Here is a 23,107-nt window from a genome sequence, read left to right as displayed (position 1 = left end):
GCCCTACGGCCCTCAATACACAATATGTATATATTAGCACAATATTTCTCCGCTGTGGAAGAAAAGGATACAAGGAAGAAGCTTGATATATATATATATACAAAACAATTTCTTTCAATGATACGAATGTTCAAAATTGATCATGGGAAACGAAGATATTGCAGTTATCAATTTCAGCAAAGCAAGCAAATTTTTATTTGTCCTTAGTGTGAGATCGCAAAGAATATCGATGTTTCCCGGGACGTGTCTGCACGTCGAACAAAGGATCCGTTGAAGAGACAGCGTCCTGCTGATCAGTTTGTTGATTTGGTCTGGAATCTTTTGCTGACAATGTTCCAACAGTGGCTTTCTGCTGCGCTGAGTGTTCACCAACAAGCTGTGCGTCGCTAAAAGGTACAAACGCCGGCAATGTCTCTGCTTCTGTCGACGCAATGCCTTTCCTCACCCACGGGTCTGCCAGCAAAGGAATAGGGACTCGTTTACAATGGGTAGCATGTACCCAATTTTTCCGCCCCTCAAGACGAACGGCAGTCCTCGTGGCCAGGAGCACCTGGTAAGGTCCAACAAAACGGGGGTCCAGATTCTTCTTGCGCGAAAAATTACGGGTGACAACCCAATCACCGGGCTGGAGCTGGTGGCCTGGACCCTCCGTCTGCGTCGGCAAGGCGTCGTAAACCTGTTGATGAATTAACCTCAGTTTAGCAGTCAAGTCATGTAAGTAGTCAATCAACATCGGATACTCAAGATCAGAGAATATTCCTGGCCTAGGAACCCCCCACACATTCGCAGGACGGCCGAACACTATTTCATAGGGACTGAGCCCTATTCGGGAGTGTACAGTCGCCCTAGTTGACAGTAATGCTAGAGGCAAAGCATCAGGCCACGAAAGTCCAGTCGTAGCCTGAATCTTCGCTAATTTTAGTTTAAGGGTGCCATTGTACCCTTCAACCAATCCAGCTGACTGGGGATGATTGGCGCTATGGAATTTCTGATTTATTCCAAGGCCCTTACACACACTCTTCATCACACTTCCAACGAACTCACTTCCGTTATCTGACCACACGACTCTAGGCATTCCATACCGAGGAAAGTATTCCTTCAGTAGGATTTTCGCAGTAGACAAAGCAGTATTGTCTTTGAGGGGATAGGCCTCGATCCATCGGGAGAATGCGCAAACCACAACCAAAACGTATTTCAGGTTATTGCATCGCTCCATATGGATGAAGTCCAATTGGATCACCTCAAAGGGATACAAAGGAGGAGCAAAACTGCCAGGGGGAGTTGGGGTTCCTTTGCCAGGATTGTACATTATACACACCATACAATTCTTCACCAAACGTTCAGCACACTTCGTAATACCATCATTCTTCCACACATCAGCCAACAACTTGCAAATACCTTTCGCGCTAATATGTGCTAACCCATGTGCCATTGTCACAACGGCTAGTACATACGCATCCGGTAACATCCATCTTTTCTGATCTGACAAATCAATCCAGCAACCATTCACATCCAACCTTCCCGTACTTTCTTTCCACTTCATCTTTTCAGTGTCGGTGGCCTCATTCTGAATTGCTTTCACACTCTCTATAGTATCCTCACACATACTTGATTCTGTAGGCCACCTAACCGAATTCGTCACATACATTCGAGTGCTAAGGTTCCGGGCAGTCTCCTTAGCAATCTTATCTGCAAACGCATTACCACGACCAACATCATCCGTCACTTTACGATGCGCACTACATTTAACAATTGCAACTTGAGCAGGCAAAGTCAATGCATCCAAAAGATCGTTCACAAGCTGGCCATGCTGTATTTTCGTGCCATGTGACGTCAAGAAACCACGTTCTCGCCACAATCGTCCGAAACTATGCGCTACACCGAAAGCATACTGACTATCGGTGTACACATTCACACGTTTACCTTTTGCTAATACACATGCTCTAGTAAGAGCGATCAGCTCTGCAGCTTGGGCAGAATTCTGACTCAATCTCGCAGTCTCAACAACAGTATTCAATGTCACCACAGCATAAGCAGTAGTCACATCACCATTCGGCAATTTAAAACATGACCCATCCACATACAGGATGCCATCCGGGTCTTCCAATGGGGTGTTTTTAAGGTCCACACGACCTTTTGTTTCCTCCTCTGTCCGCAAGTAACAGTCATGTTCTGTTACTGCATCTGACTCTGCACTAATTGGTAACAAAGTTGCCGGATTTAGGACATTACAACGTTTTATCTGAATATGGCTTGCCAAGAGCGTCAATTCGTACCCAGATAACCTCGCACTCGTCAAGTGCTGAGTTTTCGTACGGTTCAAAAGAGTATCGACTGCATGCGGAACCATCACCGTAAGCATATTATCCATGACCAATCCTGCTGATTGTCGGATGGAGACCGCAGCTGCCGCAGTTGCTCTCAAACAACTCGGCAATGCTCTAGCTACTGGGTCTAAGGTCGAGGAAAAATATGCACATGGACGTTGCTTACCACCAAAAGGTTGCGTTAAGACGCTTAAAGCACAACCTTCCCTCTCGTGAACATATAACGTGAACGGTTTACTGTAATCAGGGGTACCTAACACAGGAGCCGAACACAATGAATCACGTAATTCAGAAAAACTTTTCTGACATTCTTCCGTCCATGGTAAAGGAGTCGAAACATCCTTGCACGTAAGAGCCACCAATGGTTTCGCCAGCAATGAAAAATTAGGAATCCACTGCCTGCAGTACGATGTGATACCTAGAAAGGCACGCACATCTCTTTGGGTTTGTGGCACAGCCATGCGCGCAATCGCTGCAATTCTCTCAGGGGTCAATCTCCTTCCCTCCTTTGACAATAAGTGACCTAGGTAGGTTACTTCTTGACAACAATATTGGAGTTTAGAAGGTGACACCTTGTGATTTAACTCACAGAGATGTTGCAGCAACGACACTGTAGCAATTTTGCAAATGTCCTGAGTATCAGCAGCCACCAATAAGTCGTCGACGTATTGGATTAAAGCCGCACCAACCGGCAACCTAAACGCATCTAGTTGACCCTTCAAAGCTTGACTGTAAATCGATGGACTTTCACAGTAGCCCTGAGGAGCGCGTTTGAACCGGAAGCTACGTCCACCAAGAGAGAAACCGAAAAGGTCCCTGCTCTCTTCGGCAATCGGGATGCTGAAAAACGCATTTTTCAAATCAATCACCGAAAACCATGAAGCTGTAGCTGGAATCAGAGTCAGTAGCGCCGTAATGTCAGGCACAACAGGGAATTGAGGAACCACAATTTTATTTACCTCCCGTAAATCGATAACAAAACGATAAACAGGCGGTTTGGTAGGATCAGTACGTTTAAGAATGGGCAGTACAGGACTATTGCACACGTTTCCCCGAGTTTCTTCAATGACATCTTTCTCGATCAAATCATAGATGATCGCTAACAAAGCTCGTTCACCATCAAGGGAGATACGATATTGGGGAATACGTGGCAATCGCACATTCGATTTCAACTGAACAACATAAGGGGAGATATCAAGTAGGCCCACGTCATTTGGACCCGTCGCCCACAAAGATGCAGGAAGAGAACTCAATTCCGGTGGAAGCTTATCGAGGGACAAGTACATGGGAGAGACTACTTTCTCTCCGAACGTAAGCTTTACACCCGCAGGAGAACAATACAAAGTTGCATACAAACGTTTAAGCAAATCCAGACCCAAAAGATTTTCGCCACAACCAGTAGACAAAATCAATGGAGCTTCGAGCTCACGTGGCCCAATTTTAAGGGGCAAAGGGCGCGAAACTGGATTGCTAACGGGGGCGCCAGAGAATCCAACGGAAACATTTGTTAAGCCAGACAAAGGTGCGCCAGGGAGTTTCGAATGCATGATAGAACTTTTCGCTGCACCAGTGTCCAACAGAAAAGGCTCAACGACGCCCGATGTAGCAACTGCGACGTAAGGCCCTCTCTGATCAACCGGAACTGATACCACTCCCTCTCCTTGTCTTTGGCTGTCCTAGTAATTACTGTCGTCAGTTCCCTGATCGACGTAATAATCGTCTACATTGTACTGCGCAGATCGTCCTTGCGATGATCCACGTTGATCGAAACAATTATTAGAGTTTGATGAGTTGTCAGAGCGGTCGTTCTGAGCACCACGACCTCTACCACGTGATGCGTGCTGTGCACCACCACGACCTCCTCTAGACGAATTACCACCACTACGGTCAGTTAAAGCAGGACAATTGAATTTAATGTGTCCCTCCTGTCTACAATAAGCACATTGATTGTACCCTAATGAAGATCTCTGAAAAGATGAATCATTACGCGGCTGCGATTGATTCGATTGCGACTGCGATCTATTCTGCTGAGGCGCATTCTGATTAGAACGCGGCGGATATGCTTGTTGTAACAACACTTTAGTTTTCAGCTCTTTCGTCTTTTTATCGGCACGGTCATTTTCCTCTTTTTCTCTATTTTCGTAATATTGTGCCGTAGCCAATATCTGAGCTGAGGTAGAAACGGCCCATGAACTTTCTGAATTTTTCAATTTATGGCTCAAGTCGGGCAATAAGTTCGATACGAATCTATCCACAAACAACCTCTGTCCACCCTCAGTACCCATATCCTGCCCACTATGATCGACGAATGTTTCCTCGAACCTCGTAAAGAAGTCTGAAACACTCTCATCTTTCTTCTGCTTACAGGCTGACAACTTGTCCCAATTTACCCTCATAGCTGGCATAAGCGTTTTCATTAACGTAATGATTCGCTGGGGAAGAAGTTCAATCAACTGATCGGGTTTAGTAGCAGCCACTTGTCCAGCGTCTGCCGCTGTAATGGCAGCCCAATCACCACCTAATTCATTCGCGTGATCTTGGTGACGAATCTTGGCCCATACCGGTTGCGGTACGACATTGCCAAACAACATGTCGATATCGGCCAGATTCATTATCGTAGCGTCTACGAGCTGCGATAATTCTTTGTAATACCCCGCAGGATTTTTGCGAGGATCAGGCAAAGTTTGTTTCACCTGAAGCACTTCCGATCGTTTCCAAGGGAGGTGTATCCACACTCTCTGGAAATGTGCTGGTATTGGAGCATTAGCATTAGTATTATCAGCGGGTACCCAAACTGGCGGAACTTCACGCATAGGATATTGGCCAGACCCATCTCGTTGTTCAATGTCCTCAACGAACAATGCATGAGGAATAGGAGCGGGACGAAGAGATAGCAACCGCTCAATAGCACGTCGGACATTAGTGTCGACTATCAGTCCAGTTGCGAACTGAAGCCGGAGTTCAGACAGGGCGGTCAGCACCTCGTCAGGCGCATTGGCCGCTATCTGATCATGTAAGAACTTGCACATTTCATCAAACACATATCTCTGAGTAGGTATGTTGAATTGATCAAACGTTTCGAGGACAACACGAGGTGGATTTCTAACAGGGTTTATCATCCAACCCATCGCCATATTGTATAGCGCAACACGTTCTCTATTACCAGGAAGCTGGCTACGTCTCTGTGGACCATCAGAACCTGCAGACCCAAAAACAGGTCCGAGCGACTGAAAGAAGTTTGTCGCAAGGGGAGAATCACGATTACGAGTAGAGGGAGAAGAGTAAGACACAGGACTAACAAGAGAAGGAGTAGAGACGTTAGCAGCAACAGGGGTTAACAACACAGGAGCAGTAGCGTGAGCAGTAGCGGGAACAGGAGTATGTGGAAGCGGAGGAGCAGTAGGAATAGAAATAGGCAAAGGAGCAGGAACAGTCGGAAGAGCAGGTGCAGGTTGAGGAACTGATGGAGGAATTACAGGTGGAAGAACAGGTACGGCAGGGACCACAGGAGCTGCGGTACCCTGTACGTACGGAGGTGGCGACTTCATAAGATAGGACATTAAAGAATCCTCAACTGCCTCTTCCTTCTTATCCGACTCCGTAGGCAAAACAGGATAGCATTTGTCTATGGACATACGCTGCAATCTCTCAAACACTTCCTTATCCTTATCCTCCTTATCACGCTGAAACTGCTCAGCTTTCTTCACTATAGTAGCAACAGTATCTCGCTGACTACGTTTATTTTGTCTGATCTCTTTCTGTCGGGCTTCTTTGCGCCAGAACCGAAAGGCATCAAACATGGCCGGCCTTGATTTACGTTCGAACAACTTTATTTCCAAATTATCTAAGATCGACGCTTCGAAACTACCGTGAGGTGGCCAACGAAGATCGCCGTCTTTCTTTGTATATTTGATCCAATAATCGTTAAAAGCAATCGGGCCTAGCCCATGTTTGCTATATAAGTCATAAGTAGGAGTTCCTACCGGAGGTATCGGACACGAGTCCTCCAGCAGGGAATCCGCACCACAAGGTCTAAAGCAACTGAACAAAGTACTGCGACCAGGCATCTTGCACGCTAGCCGAGTTTCACAAACTTCAAGGGTTACGGGATTTCGGGATTTACCAAGTCCCAGCAAAGAACTAAACCCTCGGTCTTTGGCGGCTGCAGTCGTCAAACAAATACAACAACAAAGTTACGCTAGCAAAGTGTCACCGACAAAAACACTCACACAGCGTGTACAACAACAACAAACCACTAGTGTTTACAACAAAGACACTCGCTAAAGTGTCTACAACCAAGGATTCTGGGAGCGACCCACAAATACTTAACTCAAAGATCAATGGCGTCCTCAGGAAGGCCCGTCAATCGTCTCGCTATACCAAGGTCTACGCCAGGCGCCAAAACAGGTCTACAGTCAGGGCAGCAGTCCGTCGCAGCCGTTAGGAGGCGGGAATCTTCGCGGGAAAAGTCTTCGGGCCACTTATTTCGACAACAGGATCGATGAAGCGGGGTGCACCTTCCCTCGGAGATTTCACACGAAGTTCCTCACGATCGTCGGGCTTGGACCGGTACCACTGATGCAGCCCCACGTTGGGCGCCAACTGAAGGACTGGGTTCTTTGGACCCAGCGGTGCCAGGGCACAACACCTGAAACCTTCGTGGGTAACCTGCTCCGGCGTACAAGTCACAGAGACACGGGACACTTCCTTCGGCGTCAAAGAGTCAAGGTTTATTTACTGCAGGGAACACAGAAGTCACAGGAAGTACATCGAGTGTAGTTCGGGGAGACTGCTTCAAATTGTATTTGTGGATCGCTCCTTTTATACAGTTTTTACTCATAGGATAACATGATACACAATAGTTTACAACCTGGTTCCCACAAGTCGCTCTCAGAGGGGTCGCTTAGATCACTTTGAAACACACAAGATCCGGAACATAAGTGCGGAAACATTTGGCGATTCCCAACTGTAAAAACCCATCTTCCCACCATTAGCAAATTCCAATCAGCAGTAAAGTAGATCGAAATAGGAACGAAGACAGGTGCAGAGGAAGACGGAGACAGTAGGGAGATCGGAAAGGGTGTAAAAAGGGGAGTGTCGAGAAGCACGAGATACAGGCATCAAAGGGACGTGCCTAATGAGATGCACGACTGAGACAATAAGCCCGTGCGGCAAGATGAGCCTCGAGCGGCGCCATCTGCCTTACAGTAGCATCCCCCTCGTCATAAAGACACTTACAAAGAACATGCGTCTTCCGCCATATCTTGGGAGTCCCAGGGTCGCAAAGCGGACAGCGTCCGTTCGCTGGCTACTTGAGGGCAAGAGACAAAATGGATGCCGTATCTAAGATGGAACCCGTGGGTACAGATGACAAACCCACATAACAAACGAACGGTTTAAGTTAGCACAGCGAAACTGCGCACACTTACAAAACTCGTCATTTGCGGTTCATAGATACTAGACTCGACCATATTCGTGCGAGTCGAAAACACCACTTACAATCGTCACGGAACCTCAATCCCCCTGAACTTGAGCAACCAGCACAATACACAGAAACCAGATTTGTAAAGAAGTCAGAAAATAGAATTGAGACACCAACAGCTCACGTAAAAGATACTAACCCAATCAAAGGGCCATCTAGAACAAAAATCAACTTGACGAATCAGGTGGGCAACCTAATACGAATACCAGACGAAATCGAACCTGTAGTGGCTTTTATCCCAGAATATGTAACAAAGGGAAGGCAGGACATCCTCAATAGAGAACACATTCTAAAACTGCTTAAGGAAATCCCAGAACTCAGTGAAATAGCTTCGCAAGACATGGAAGCAGTAGAGTTCCAGCAAAACAGTGCTAGGCCAGAAATAAAAAATTCAGTCATCACCTGGAAATCGAAAGAGCTGGCAGCAAAAATCTACTCTCACAAAGCAATATTCGAGAGTTGGGGAATCAACTTACAGCAACATAAGCAACCGAGATACTCTTACCCCCTCCACAACAATTTAGATCACCATGAGGACGCGGAGCCCCAAAGGCCCAAGACAAAATCATGCTTACACGCAGCCGCGGAATATGCAAACACAACAGGTGATGGACCGAATGTGGATCAATGTCACACACTCACCCCAGTCCAAAGATCTGGGCCCAAATCCATCGTTTTTTGCACTCCACACCACCCTGGGTTAGACAATGGCGATATGCAAATCAGCTCTGACCCTGTGCCCCATGGGTCCAGTCCGAACTACAAAAGCCATGTCCTTCCCTGAACGGAATCAAGCATCCGAGGAACGGACCGGTTTCGAGGTAACACCTCTCATCAGCCCGGCTAGCTTGACTCCAGTGGTGTGGAGTGCCTGGGACCCACGTCTGGGCATCCCCAGCGCACTTAGGGCGGAATATGCAAACACAACAGGTGATGGACCGAATGTGGATCAATGTCACACACTCACCCCAGTCCAAAGATCTGGGCCCAAATCCATCGTTTTTTTGCACTCCACACCACCCTGGGTTAGACAATGGCGATATGCAAATCAGCTCTGACCCTGTGCCCCATGGGAACAGTCCAGTCCGAACTACAAAATCCATGTCCTTCCCAGAACGGAATCAAGCATCCGAGGACCGGACCGGTTTCGAGGTAAAACCTCTCATCAGCCCGGCTAGCTTGACTCCAGTGGTGTGGAGTGCCTGGGACCCACGTCTGGGCATCCCCAGCAACATCCCCGGGCAAAAGAATAGAAACAAAAACCATTTTAAAAAATCAGACAATCACATATCGGCTTCACTGCAGTAATCAAGACTGGTCATGGATCCCGTCAGCACTAAGCTAAAAGTGTTCCTAGAACAGATATAACAACCACAGCCAGAGAACGACCAAAACTCTGGCAGAAGGAAGAAACAACTGCGCAATCAATTCACTTATGCTCTTAGAACGTGCATGGTTTTGGCAGCATGGAGCAGGACCATGAAACACAAATATTTTTTGATGTACTGGACATAATACTCTTACAAGAAACCTGGAACTTGAATCATCTAGGTATTCCAGGTTTCACGGACCATCACATACTCGCAGAGAGGCATGCAAAATATGGGCACCCACGAGGAGGTCTAACAATCCTCGTTTCTCAAGAATATAATTGGAATCAAGAAATATTGGACGTTGGGCAAAATTGGGTTCAAGCAATAAAAATTACAATACAGTCAGAGTACCAATTGTTACTTCTAAACATTTACATACACCCAGATCGTAAAGCAAAAAAGGAAAAACTGGAAATACTATTCAAACTTATTAAAACCTTACAAAAAACCAACAAACAAAGCTCCATGATCATTTCGGGAGACTAACTCTAATCTACTCAGCACTGTTAGGGGTGGATCGAACAGGGAAAAAAGGGCAGAATTCGGGGCCAATCACCCCAAATGGGGCAAGATAACCTCAATGGGCTTAACAATATTAAACAGCAAAAAAATGGCCACTCTCAGCCATGCCCTACCTATGTGAGCAGCAACGTTAAATCGACTCTAGATTTCACCCTGGTAAGTGAGAGCCTGACAAATTCAATAGTGGAATACTTAATAGTTCAGCGCTTGGAAAGCAATAATTTCCCTCAAATTACCAGGATGGCTATCGAAGTTCCAAGAGCAGAGAGAATAAGCTCATTACATCAACAAACAGAAAAATTTAATCTGCGAAAAATAAAATGGAGGGGTGGAGAAACACAGAAAATCTTGACCACAGCCAGTAACTTTATGTTAAAACTTGGGAGCCTAGAAAACGGAGAGCCTGTAATCATCTGGGAAAACTTGCTGGAGGAACTTAAGGAAAAACACTCAGTCCAGCCGAGAGCAATCAGAGATCCAAAAGGAAAGCCAGCGCCTTGGTTTAATGCAGAACTAAAACAAGAAAAAAGAATATTGGCCAGGGCACAAAGATCGGCCGTAAAGGGACAATGCTTATACAACATAGAGCTCAGAAGCATGAGAAAGGCATCCTGGAAAAAATTATGGATAGCAAAAGCCCAACACAAAGAACGGGTTTGGGTAAAGCTACTGTTTTCAAGTAAAAAAGCATCCTCCAGAGAGTTCTGGGCAATCATTAACGAACTAAACTTGGGAGCGGCATTGCAACAGGACCCCGGAATCAGCAACAAGGAATGGGGGATACATGTGAAGAACCTTTACTTAACAAAGGAACCCCAAAGAACAGAAAAAAAACAAGGGACACCAATGGAGACCAATGCCGACAGTTCAAGACGGCACGATAGCGTAATTCCGGAAACAAACCTCGTATTCGAAGAAGTATTGATCACCCAGGCCCAAATAAAAAGGCTAATCCAAAAATTAAAACCAGAGGGGGCACCGGGTCCGAACGGTCTCCCAACAGGAGTCTACAAAACAAACATAGACTTTTGGGCCGAACTTTTAGCAACCTTATTCAATCACATCTTGAAAAATGAAATTCTACTGGCAACATGGAGAGGAAACATCATCCATCCAATCCATAAGAAAGGGGACCGGAAAGAGCCAGGAAATGACCGATTAATTTCCCTAATAGATGTCGAAGCCAAGCTGTACGCCTCGTGCCTGTTGAAAGAGCTGCAGGATTGGGAAACATCGACCAACATAATCCCTAGGTTTCAAATTGGTTTTAGACTAGGAATGTGGACAACCACTAACCTGGTCACCCTGGGCCTGCTAACGGAAAACGCCAAAAAAAGAAAACAACAACTATACGGTTGCTTCGTCGACATAAAATCAGCTTTCGACCACGTAAGCAGACAAAGGCTTTGGAGTAAACTAAGAAAGTGGGGGATGCCGAATTACTTAACCCCTTCGATGCTCATGACGAGCTCAGTTCGTCATGAGGCACAGTGGAGCTGTGCTGATGACGAGCTGAGCTCGTCATGCTCAAGGGGCTTTCCGATAATTCAGCACCGGAGCAAAATTGCTCCAGCAGCCAAGGTGTTAATAAATGCAATAACCAGCCTATACAGTGAAACATGGGCGAAGGTTACACTAGGGAACGGCACCAGCCTCACTCACAAAATTGAGACACTGGACGGTTTAAAACAAGGTTCCGTCCTTGCCCCCAGTCTTTTTAATTTATATCTTGCTGACATTGGACGCAACTTAGATGCAACGGAAAGCCACGCACCGAAACTTGGCAACGTTCCTGTGCCCATAATGCAGTACGCCAATGACCTAGTTTTACTAAGCAAAATCCCAGTCGGTCTGCAACGCTTAGTAAACATGTTAGCCTCATATTTAGTACAAGAAAACCTGGAGCTGAACAAAGATAAAACAAAAGTGCTCCGAATTGTGGAGGGGAAGAATCTAAAATATAGATGGTCAATTAACAACTCCGTTTTTGAAGAGCAGGCCTCATACAAATATTTTGGGATGACCATTGAGCGTGGAAATACAAAAAAAAAGCACATACAGGTATTAAGAGGGAAGGCGCAATCATTAATTTACGCATATAGGCAACTGCAAAAGACAATGGGAGGTCCAAACTATATGCACTTACTCAAAGTAATGGCTGCACAAATCATACCAACTTTGTCATATGGACTAATTTAATGGCTCGGAGGCGAATCAATGATACTAAACAACTTACAAAACAAAATATACAAAGTTGAGTTTGGGTTGCCGTACACAGCCCAAGTTCGCTTAGAATTTGGCTTGCAAAACCAAGAAATCAGGTCGATGTCCACATTTGTAAAATTCTGCCACAAGCTTCGATCTGCCCCTAGTGAGTCATTGGACAATCTATGCTGGGAGGAAATAAACTTTCAGGAAGCCAAGCCCAACACCACCCAATGGGGAATTTTCCTCAGCACGAGTTTGTCAACATTGGGCCTACACGAATTGTGGAAAAAAAATATCGACCACAAGCAGTTCTGCAAAGTAGTAAACAGATCAGCAAAAAGGATTTCTTTCCTTAAAGACAAAAGAACCTTAACTAAAGGGCGACATGCCTGGACAGTAGTTAACTCATACACCACCCTAAAACCACTAGTCTATCTAGCCTTACACTACTGCCAACATCTAAAAAAATCTTTGATTGCGTATCGACTTGGCATGCACCACTCAAAAGATCTAAGGCCTTCTTGGAAACAACAACTCGAAAGCACTAACTGCAGATTATGCGGATACAAGAAGGAAACAGTAACACACTTGCTATGTGTATGCCCAGCGTTGCAGGCTTTAAGAAGAAGATATCTACGGGCAATTTTCAACATATTGAAGATCCGTACCTGCAGGCAGGCAGTGATATGCTGGCTGAGTGGTGTTTCACCTATTCTTTCATGCCGGGGAGTCAAATTTATGGGTCGAAGGTAACAAAGCTGTTACAAGACACGGAATAGATAAAGGCGCCTGCCGCCCCGAACAAAATGTAGATCAGGGACTGATCACTAGGTGATAAAGGTCATCTAGCAAAAGACTTGATACGGACAGACTCAGAATGTTTTAATTCAAGATATATGATCATAGAGAGGACATTTTCTGAGACAGACTACTCTGACTTTTCTTCATTTATACTAGCCTTTTGTATTTGCTGTTGTGTTGTTTTTATTTTTTGCAAATATTGTAAAGATTTTAATTAATCACACAATAAAATTATGATGATGATGATGATGATGACACCCAGTTGATTTTCGCGCTGCCCCAGGATGACCATCAGGGAGACTCTTTATTGGGCCCCTGCCTGGAAAAACTGGCTAACTGGATGTCAGATAGCTTTTTAAAATTGAACGGTGATGAGACCGAATTTCTGATCCTGGGCAACAGGGCCATCCCAAGACCCCTAAGCAATTGGCCTCCTTGTATGGGTGAGCCTCCAGTCACCAAACTGGTCATAAAAAAAATCTGGGTAATTGGCTCGACAGCTCACTTTCAATGTGCGAACAGGCAAATAAATTGTCAAGCATCTGCTTTGGGCTCCTGAGGATGCTCAGAAAGATGTTAGAACTGATTCCGGAGCAACTCAGGAAAACTGTTGTGCAATCCTTGATAGTCTTCCATCTGGACTATGGGAACTCCCTATATCTGGACTCTCCCAAGTAAGTGATCAAGAGGCTCCAGACGATGCAAAATGCGGGGGCCTCGCTCCTGCTCAAACTCCATAGACAAGCGTCAGGTAGAGAATCCTTGAAACTACTCCACTGGCTTCCTATAGCGTCAGGAATAAAATGTAAAGTGCTCTGTATCGCGCACAGAGCTTTAAATAACAAAGGCTCACCGAAACTCAGATCCTTGGTCTCGTGCTACACCCCCTCAAGATCCTTAAGATTCTTCCACGCTCGCCTCCTCCCCACCACCAGAATTAAAAATCCAGATGGGGAGGTAGCTCTTTCTCCCACCTGGTCCCAAAGCTGTGGAATGCTCTTCCGCTGGACCTTAGAGGGCAGAAAAATTAACTTCTATTCAGGAAAAAGCTGAAGACCTGGCTATTCCCATCTAGCCACTGATGGGCCTTTCTCTCACTACAGTTCTAATCGTCAGGCGCTATATAAATCACATACATAAATAAATAAAAGGGGCAAAAAAAGTTTTGGGGATAGCAACATTACTATAATGAACAGATGCAAAGTGGTCCTCCATCCACAAAGCATTATGGTTTTGATATACATACCAGAGGGGAACCTCAATCTGAACAAACTGATCTTAAGGCACTATTTAATTCCACATCTACCGCAATTCACCACCTTGGAGGGATGTATACTGCTTAACAGTCGGTGCACAGCATGTAGTCAATAGAAACACATGGCGCAAACACAAGATATTATTTACCTCAAACACTCAGTTTCCAGCTCCTAGCATTGTTTTTTTGTAACCGATTTTTATTGATTTTCTCCACATCAGTCAGTCAATCACTTTTATTCGATTTTTAAAAAATCAGAAAAAGACAGGATACAGGAATATAAAAAGACAAAGTGTGACAATAATAAAATCTGTACAAAATATTTCATATATCAAATCAGCATATTTCACGAATTCAAAAAAGATGATATATGTACACAAAGTAATACAATGATCTAAATTAATCAAACAGAGTTTCTCCACATGCATATCTAGTCGTTGAAATATTGCATTCACTGCCATTACGCAGATGGCTCGTCAGGAAAAAAATCAGAAATACAAACAAGGTCCGCATAAATGTCCTCTACCCCAACAGTCCTAGTACCCCACCCCCCGCCAGTGTGCCTCACTCAGTCAGGCCAAAATGAGATTATCGGATTGGCCTGCCGTCTAACCCAATCAAACAAATAAAAAAATAAAAAGCAAAGGAAAAAAACAATTCGATGGTCCTCAGCTAAAAAGTATCATCTCTTGCATTTGCATCCCAGTACGCTAATAGCACCAACCCCGGTGTGCGCTAGAGGGCCCTCTTCCAGCTCCTAGCATTGTTGACTCTAATGTACCAATCTACCTCCCTGAATTCAGCACACGCTCAGCATGCATTCAAATGTGAAGTCTAATGTGCCACATTGTGGTTTATCACAAGTGATTTACCACTTGCATGAAACTGAAAACATTTTGTTAATATTGCGAACCCAGCACCAGATGTAGGAAAGTGCACAGCATGTGATATGTAACACTGCAAGCTGCAGGTAATGTTTTTCTCGTATACTGTAGTATATGATCCTGTCTTACAGTATTATCAACCTATCCTTTTACCTGTTGGGATGTGTTTTACTATGCTCCACAACTGCCACCGCTGTCACCTCTGCCACAGTTTGTATACCATGAATGTCTGCAGGTAGTAAGTAGAAAGGCTGCTCTTCTTAAGAGAAATCTTGCTGTCTGCATGAAGGAGAGGGGGTTTCTCATAATTTTGTTGTGAGGAAATCAGGCAAGGGGCACTCTGAGCCTGGATCTGTACAATCTTATTGAGCTGCTCCCTTTCAGAATGCGAAGATTCTATTTGAGTAGTGGCAGCTTTACAGATCATTGACTGGATGTTCTCAGTGGACCTTCAGATGCCTACCTTCATGTGCCCATCCTGAATGAGTACCAAATGTACCTTATGGTTCAGAATCCGAAATCAGCACTACGGATACAGGATTGTATTTTTCGTTTTCAGTGACACCTCTCAGGCTTTTGGTAAAATCCTGTCCCCAAAGGTGGGATTTCTACAACAGCAGAGACTGCACTGCTACTTCTCTCTAGATGTCAGTTTCATTTATATGGTGCACAGAGTGGGCATTGAGTCCAATTAAGCCTTTTTTTATTGAGAACAGCTTGGGTTCTCAATTAACGACTAAAAAGCCTTTTGTGGTTCCAAGTTGAAGGATTCTGACATGGCCTTCCCTCTTACCTGAAAGGTTACAACCATTGATATCAGTTCACCAAAATGCCAGAGGTAGCAGAAGTAACATCACAGGTCTGTAACTCCTGATTCCATCACAGGAAGTGATGTCACAAGAAGTGATGTCCCATGACCTATGACTCTGACACCATCACAGTGAATGACACCACTGAAGTTAACTAACGGCAAAACCTACCAGAGGTGTGGTCATCAGCTACCAATGTATAGAACTCATATGCATGCATAGGATTCTCAGGAATAGACATGAACCCTGGTGGTTCCACTCAGCTTTTCATCCTTCTGTGATCAATAAAATGAGAACCATTGAGTTGAGTAATAAAAACATCTGCTCTTCAACGCGAGATGCCCAAAAGGTGAATGTGTGCTTTATAGATGCATGTTATGTAATGTGTAACTTGAGACGGTGCAGTTATTCGAGTAACTCTATTCTGGCTTTGCTAGGTATGGTACTCTGATCAGCTCCAAGTCCTGCAAACACACAATGGCCTGTTCTAATTTGGGACAGATATCCTGTTCATGGAACGAGTGAGCATTCCCTACCATTCACCTTCAGCTTTTGTGCATTTTCTGAGGAGTTGACTTTTTAACATATAGGCCTCCTCTCTGAGATCTTAACTGCTGCCAGAAATTACTTTTCTAGAACCAAGTAAAAGTGGCTGTGATTTGTTCACTGGATTTGGGGGAGGAAAACCAACTTGCTGACAGGTTTATTAAAGGGTTTAATGCCCTTTCTGCATTACCTGGCAGAGACAGAAATGTAGGTGGCACTTTTCAAGGCAGCATTCAAGGGCATTGGGGCTTGAAGAAACTGCCTTCTCAAGAGCCATCAAAGAGGGTAAAATTCAGCTGGCCAGTGCTAATTTACTTGTGTCCTTTCTTATGGCATCCTGCCACCTCCTTCAGTTTTTCTTTGGCTCTCACCAGGCGAGTGCACAGAACTCTTGAGCCAATGGCATTTTGCAAATTGATGCTTTATTCAAGGAAAACTGCTTTCCAGGTGGCCCTAAAATAAGCCATTTGTATAATGAAGCATCAGGAACTTTGTGCCACATAGTGGTTCAAAACATTTTACAAAGACATGTCATTCTCAACTTTTTCATTATAAAAGCATTGTAGTTCATCCTGAAAGAAGAAATTGTTTTCTTGACTTTAATCTCATAACCTGCCCATGCTCCTCAGCTGAGCTCCCCATGATGGACATCAAACTTTTACTGCGCTTTTATCTGAATAGTGCCAAAGAGTTATGGTCTTAAGATCATCTTTTCATTACCCTTGTGGGCAATTATATTCTCTGAGTCACTGCTAAAGATGGTGTCCAACCCAGACGCAACACGAGAACCTCACTCTCCATAATTGTTCAGGAGACTTTAAATCTTTTTTTTAATTAAGAAAACTCCTGCTGCCTTGTCCTTCTAAACGTATTGGCTACCTTGAACACTAAAGCCCTACCTGACAAATAGATTGCAGGGCATGGTAATTGGTTACCCCACTTTTGTAAATACCACTTGCACGCTTTGTCCGGCCTTGTGATTATGCCCCAGCAGTGGGTTTCCCGGGCTCCTGCGTTAATGTAGCAATGGTCTTAGCCTAGCAGATCTTGCGTCCCACCACCTAGGCCTTACCCTGCTTCGCTGTTACATCACCAGATACCTGTACTGCTTATTGGGCCCTGTAGATACTTCTCTGACACTGATGAAGGAGGAAAGATTCCTTATTGCCCACCATCCTTGTGACACGAGAGCAATTGCACAGCTTGATCCTGCAAGCTCTCCAACTACCTCCACTCTGACCCGAAATAATCCAGACCTTCCCATATATCTGTGGTAGAACCATAGTGCAACATATTAAAAGTAGCATTGAAGAAATAATTAATGACAAATTACAAATACTTACAAGATCTCCTCTACTCTCCCCCACACCAAAACAAAAATCTCCAAATTTAAATAAATATGAATTGAAACCTAAGCAAATTAAGCAAAAACAAGATGTAAAAATACAGTAGAGCTACTGTTCAGCATATAATAAATGGAAATCAGAGATAAAAATGAATTAAACTGCAAGAACACTTATGGACTGAAATACACATAGACGCTAATAAAGGTATGAGGAATGTGAATCTCAAGACTCTTGGATATCTTGAACTTTCACCCAAACGTGTCTGCGTTATCGTCATTGCCAGCACATCCAGCTAACGTCTCAACAATCGCTTTTTCACACACTACACCAGAAAACGATGTGTCACTCACATGTGTCAGTCACACATCTACCCATATCCACAGACTAATTGGGATTCTTTGAGACTGGAGCATTGCAAACACTTTCCAATTGAATGTGGGCACTGGCAATTCTCTCAAAAGTTCATGGACACATATCTACACCTGATTCCATCCTACCTCCATTAAATGACCATTTAAGTCAACATCAATATTGCTCACCCACCAATAATTCTTCCTGGAAACAGACATCCTCAAGATTCTAATTGCCTCCTCTGTCCACAGTAATATAACTCCTATATTGGACCCTGCCATCCTCAAGCTTAGTTGTATTCCTCTTTACCTCAATAGTCTTTTTGTTGCACTGTAAGTGCTAAGCATTTTTAGAAGAGCATTTAATACATATTGAAGCGTACTTTGTTCTGTCACAACAATGACGTCTCTGGCTATCCATCTCTGTAGGAACCAGTGACTAACCACTTTTGTTTCTATCATGTTCCTTGTTTTTTCCATAAGTTAGTTTATCAACTGATTTAGACACTGGTTTATTCTCAGAGTTTAAAGTTGTTTTGGCACAATGTTCTGATAGCTCTTGTTTCATTACCAAGGAAGCTATATCCTTTAAGGGTGAATCCCCTTCAATCCATAACTTTTCCTGAATATCTTTATTCTTTAAATACTCAAATACCTGGTCTCTAAGCAGTTCATCATGTAACGTCCCAAATCTACGCTTTAATACTTTTTGTTTTATAACAGATCTAGTATTTCGGTTGTCTCACTTATTTTTGTTTTCTCTGAAAGAAAGCATATCTCGTAACTACAATACACACAATCTGAAAAGCAATCATCGAGCTCCCTAATAGTATTACCAAATATAGTCAGTGTCATCAGTTCCTCTCACCTTTTTATTTTAGATTTTTGCACAAGCATGCTTTCAGGGGCTAAGCAATGCACAAGCAACATATGACCATTCTGTACCCATCTTTACTAGTGACGAGTTGATGCTGATTACTCTTCCCCTGCCGGTTTTATCTGATGCCTTAGCTTAGATGGTCCTGTTCCTGGTACTGATGGATGAGGAGGCATTGGAGCAATATCACCTCTCCAAAGTAAAGGTCTCCAGCATGCTGCTTGTTGGGTAGACTTTAAAGTCCCCCCAGCACAGTATGTTGTTTATGGAAACCTCTCAGTAAGAGGGTATGTGACAGCTTTGGCTTCTTCTTCAATGGACACAGTGGTGAAGATTACCGACATTTTGCTATGCTTGCCTCAGAATTTATGCCACAATCTTTGATTGTTCTGTCCCAGATAGTACCACAGCAATTTCTCCCCACTCATAATATAGCATGCCTTGAACCCATTACACAAATGGGAGGTGGACTGGTTAGTTTTAGTAAGGAAGACTGAGTAATGCCTTCATCCATTCATTCCGATTTTGAGTTTCTGAAGCATTAACTGACATTATTTTAATTAATTAGTAAAGTCAGTACTATCTCCCAACTCTTAGATTTGTGTTTGTCTGCTCTATCCTTGGACTGCCTTGACAATTTATGGCCTAACCCGGTCTGCTAGCCAGAGGTTTTGATGGCATATCTTTAGAGTCAGCAATCTCACTCCCTTCAACGCTCTCCCTTTCGCTTTCCCTACTGACTTCACATTCTACCACTCTCACCCTGCCACCCCATCTAATTTTATGCAGTCCAAAGTCATTCACATTGACTTTACAGCTTTTCTGTTCACTATCTGCTCTTAATATCTTTTCTCCTCACTGCTGTCTATCAGCTTGAGCCAAAATGTTGACCTTGGCAGGTATCCATGGTTTTCACCACAGAAGCCAAGCCTTTCATTTCACCCAAGGTTTGGAATTGCTTGTCCCTGGGTCCCAAAGACCAACCTAAATTTCTTATTCATGGGTAGCATCTCAAAAGTCCGGTTTCTATATCCTTCCTCTCTTTAATTAATGCTTCCATCTTTCTGCAGCTCTTCTTGTCCTCTTCAGATCATCACCTAGTGCAGGTCTGCCCTTAAGGGGTGCTCTTTGTGCTTTGTGAGTTCTGCATCACATATTGATTCCTCCACAAGATGTCTGTTTAAGGGAGTTTTCCAGTCCAACGAGTTTAAATGTTGTGCCTCACAATGCTTAAACTGACTCCAAATTATGCTAGCTGGGCAATTTAAGGCATTGTTGCTGCATCCTTATGGCACCTTGCAGGAGTCAGGTGGGCATGTGCGTTCTTCCATGTGACCCATAAGCTCTGGGAGAATGTTCACAACCTTCCATTTGATGGCAAGACGTTTATCGGTTCCTGTACAGGTAAATCTGTTTATGCTGGTCACAAACATGCTGCTGTTCAAGAGCGTGGACTGAGGGCATTTCAGATTGCCATTGTAAGAGTCTCTGTGAATATTAACTTTCTTTTTCCCCTACTTGTCTTTATTTGGATTATATTCTCATGCCTAGATAAAAAGTGAACTTCATAAGTAGACACATTAACTGTTTGGATGTACAGTAATTTAATATTTCCGTGTACTCTTATTAGTCTTAAAGCCTGTTTATCAGGTCATCTGCAATCGCATGCTTCTTAAAATGTTGTTAGCTTAACAACGTGCCGCCTTCTAACCTCACTCTTCTCATTTCGCTCTTTGCAGGTGCACGGGCTGTACCGGACCACAGGGGCAAGTTTCGAGAAAGCTCAGCAAGAGTTTGCAACAGGTGTAATGTCCAACAAAACTGTGCAGACGGCAGCAGCGAATGCAGCTTCCACAGCAGCAACGAGCGCGGCCCAGAACGCGTTCAAGGGGAATTAGAGCCGAGCAAACATGGCCGCCACGAGCCTGGGCAATAGGAATATTTCTCTGCGACTGTACATGGTTCACCCCAGAGCACTAACTCGAAGATTAGTGTTGTGCAGCGCACAGCACATCTTTACCCTCCATATTTACCCGTGCATGGGCTCAATCAGTTGCTTTATTTATATCTTTATTTTCTGTACATTTCTGTGATCAGACGGAACTGATTGTGCTCCACTTCTCTCCAACAGGTGTGCTAAATACATACTGTTTTTTCATATATTCTGCCGGACCTTTATTTCAGTGGATTCTTGTCAGGAGTGTTTTGGAAATTTATATCACCCACTTTGCGATCAACATAACTGATATACTTATTTTTGTGAAACAGTTTGTTCTACTGACATCCTTATAAAGAGGCTGTAACCTGCAGGGTTAAAGTACTTGTGAAGGCTTGTCGCCTGCCACTATTAGTCTCTGGATAAAAGACGACAACGTTCTGCGAGAGTTTTTATTTGGTGGGCACCATTTTGATAGGGTGTTGATAACTACTGTGAGCTGTGAGAATTACATTAGAGCATAATGTAAATATACGCTGCTTGAATATTTTATTTTCCTTTTTTTAAAATTATTTAGGTATGTCCTAAACCTGTAAGTTGGCATGAATTCTGTTGAATTTTTTAATCAAGGCAATGGTAATTGGTTGCACTGCTGATCAGGTTTGTTTTTGAATGTAGTAATCGCCTGTTACTATTCTGAAACAACGTTGGTGCAAATGCATTTTTTCCCGTAGAATGTGTCTGTGTTTTTGCAATGTATAGTTGACTCCAAGATGTCATCCGTGGTTTAAAGCGGAGCTAGAAAAATTATAGTTTCCAATTTTACTTTGAGTATATCTGTTACATTTTCTCCTTGAGAAATATAAATGTTAAACACTCCCTAATACTTCTAATTTAACATGTGCCCTTTTACATTCTGCTTTTTGTTTTTATTACATTGACATTTCCAGTTTTTTTTCATTTGAAGAGTGCATTAAGTCACATAGTGATAGTCTTCAATTCAGTATTTTAATACATATTTTGAAAATTCTCTCTTTAATTTTCAAATGGAAACATTTTGCATATTGTTGATTTGTTAACACTTATTCACAGCAGAGTAAATAGGATATTTATCTGACGTCGTAATGCGTTCATATGATCATCTTTATGTCCGATTTGCTTTGGGAAAATCAACAATACAAATCGTTAAGAGGCATCTTTGTAAATCCCATTTTTGTGGATTGTTAGTGATTGGTTTTCAGTATTGGTTCTCTTATCCTCTGATTTCCATCATTTTCGTATCATGTTTACTGAGGCAACAATGTGTATCTGGTTTTATGACCATTTGCAGATAATTTGTATTCTTTGTGTGGGTAGGGCAAAGGAATATTTATTGTTGGCACTGTTGTCATGCACAATGGGAGCCATGTGGTGGTGTTCAGCGTATTGAATGGTGCATGTAGCACGCAATGCGTCCTTCACTGCCACAGATTGCTCCTAAGTTAGAGGGGATGGTGTGGGCTTTAGTTGTTTTCACATATGTCACTCTCACTGATTGTAGCTTTCGTAATAAAATGCTCTGTCCATGCATTAATACTTTGCGTAATGGTGTGCCTCTCTTCAGCAGAAGCACTTTTGGTAGAAGCAAGCATCCAGTCATTGTTGAGCTGCAACTTCAGGTGGGTAGCTTCCTAGTGGTGATTATTCACATTTTCAGAAATTCGCTCATAGAAGCCCCAACATTTGTTTTCTACATTAATTACATTGTGATTTTACACCAAGTCCCGATTAGCTCTGTAGAAAGACTGTGTTTTTCAATAGGTAATGTGGCCCAAGTATTTTTAAAATGGTGCTCAAACACACCCGATTGTCCTAGTTAAAGAAACTCCAAAAAAGCGAACACAAATAAATAACTAGTATCAGCTTAAGGTGGCGTATGTACAAGGAATAATGTTAACGTAAAATAAATGAGAATAGACCTTTATGAAGAGATTTGGAATTCAAAATGTGAAACTAAATCAAAAGGTGAGATACAAAAGCTGAACGTGAGACGTATTTAACTTTTATTAGAACATTGGAATGTTGGGAGCTCCATTGAAGTGCTCTGGGCTTCTAATGGCTGGTATAAGCCTGGAGCTCCAACATTCCAATGCTTCTTTCTTCACAGCTCTGGCTGTGAACAAAGGCTTCAGGGAGCCTGAGGGGATTCCAATCTCCTCGCGCTCCCAAAAGGCTTTGTTTTTTTGTTAGAACATTCTGTCCTCTAGTGACAGAATGTTCTAATAGCCTTATAGCCCTTCGTAGATGGGCTATACCGCTATTAAAGTTCCTCTCCCTTGTTAAAGGCCCTCGCCTTCGGCTCTGGGCCTTTAAAGCTAGAGAGGGCCTTTAATAGCCGGTATAGCCCTCTAC

At 43.5% G+C, this 23,107-nt stretch overlaps 1 protein-coding gene across 1 annotated transcript in view; it reads left to right on the top strand.

Annotated features, from left to right (window-relative positions):
• The window catches only part of SCAMP1 (secretory carrier membrane protein 1), a 513,038-nt gene extending 490,749 nt beyond the window's left edge, over window positions 1–22,289 (top strand). Inside the window, exon 9 of the mRNA XM_086960743.1 lies at window positions 20,520–22,289. Coding sequence (XP_086816869.1) covers window positions 20,520–20,678 — 159 coding nt within the window. The 3' untranslated portion in view covers window positions 20,679–22,289. The remainder of the gene's footprint in view (window positions 1–20,519) is intronic.
• Window positions 22,290–23,107: the final 818 nt, after the last annotated feature.

This window comes from Lissotriton vulgaris, chromosome 3_1, assembly GCF_964263255.1.
Source record: "Lissotriton vulgaris chromosome 3_1, aLisVul1.2, whole genome shotgun sequence".
Taxonomy (NCBI): Eukaryota; Metazoa; Chordata; class Amphibia; order Caudata; family Salamandridae; genus Lissotriton; species Lissotriton vulgaris.
This window is presented reverse-complemented; position numbering and strand designations above follow the sequence as displayed.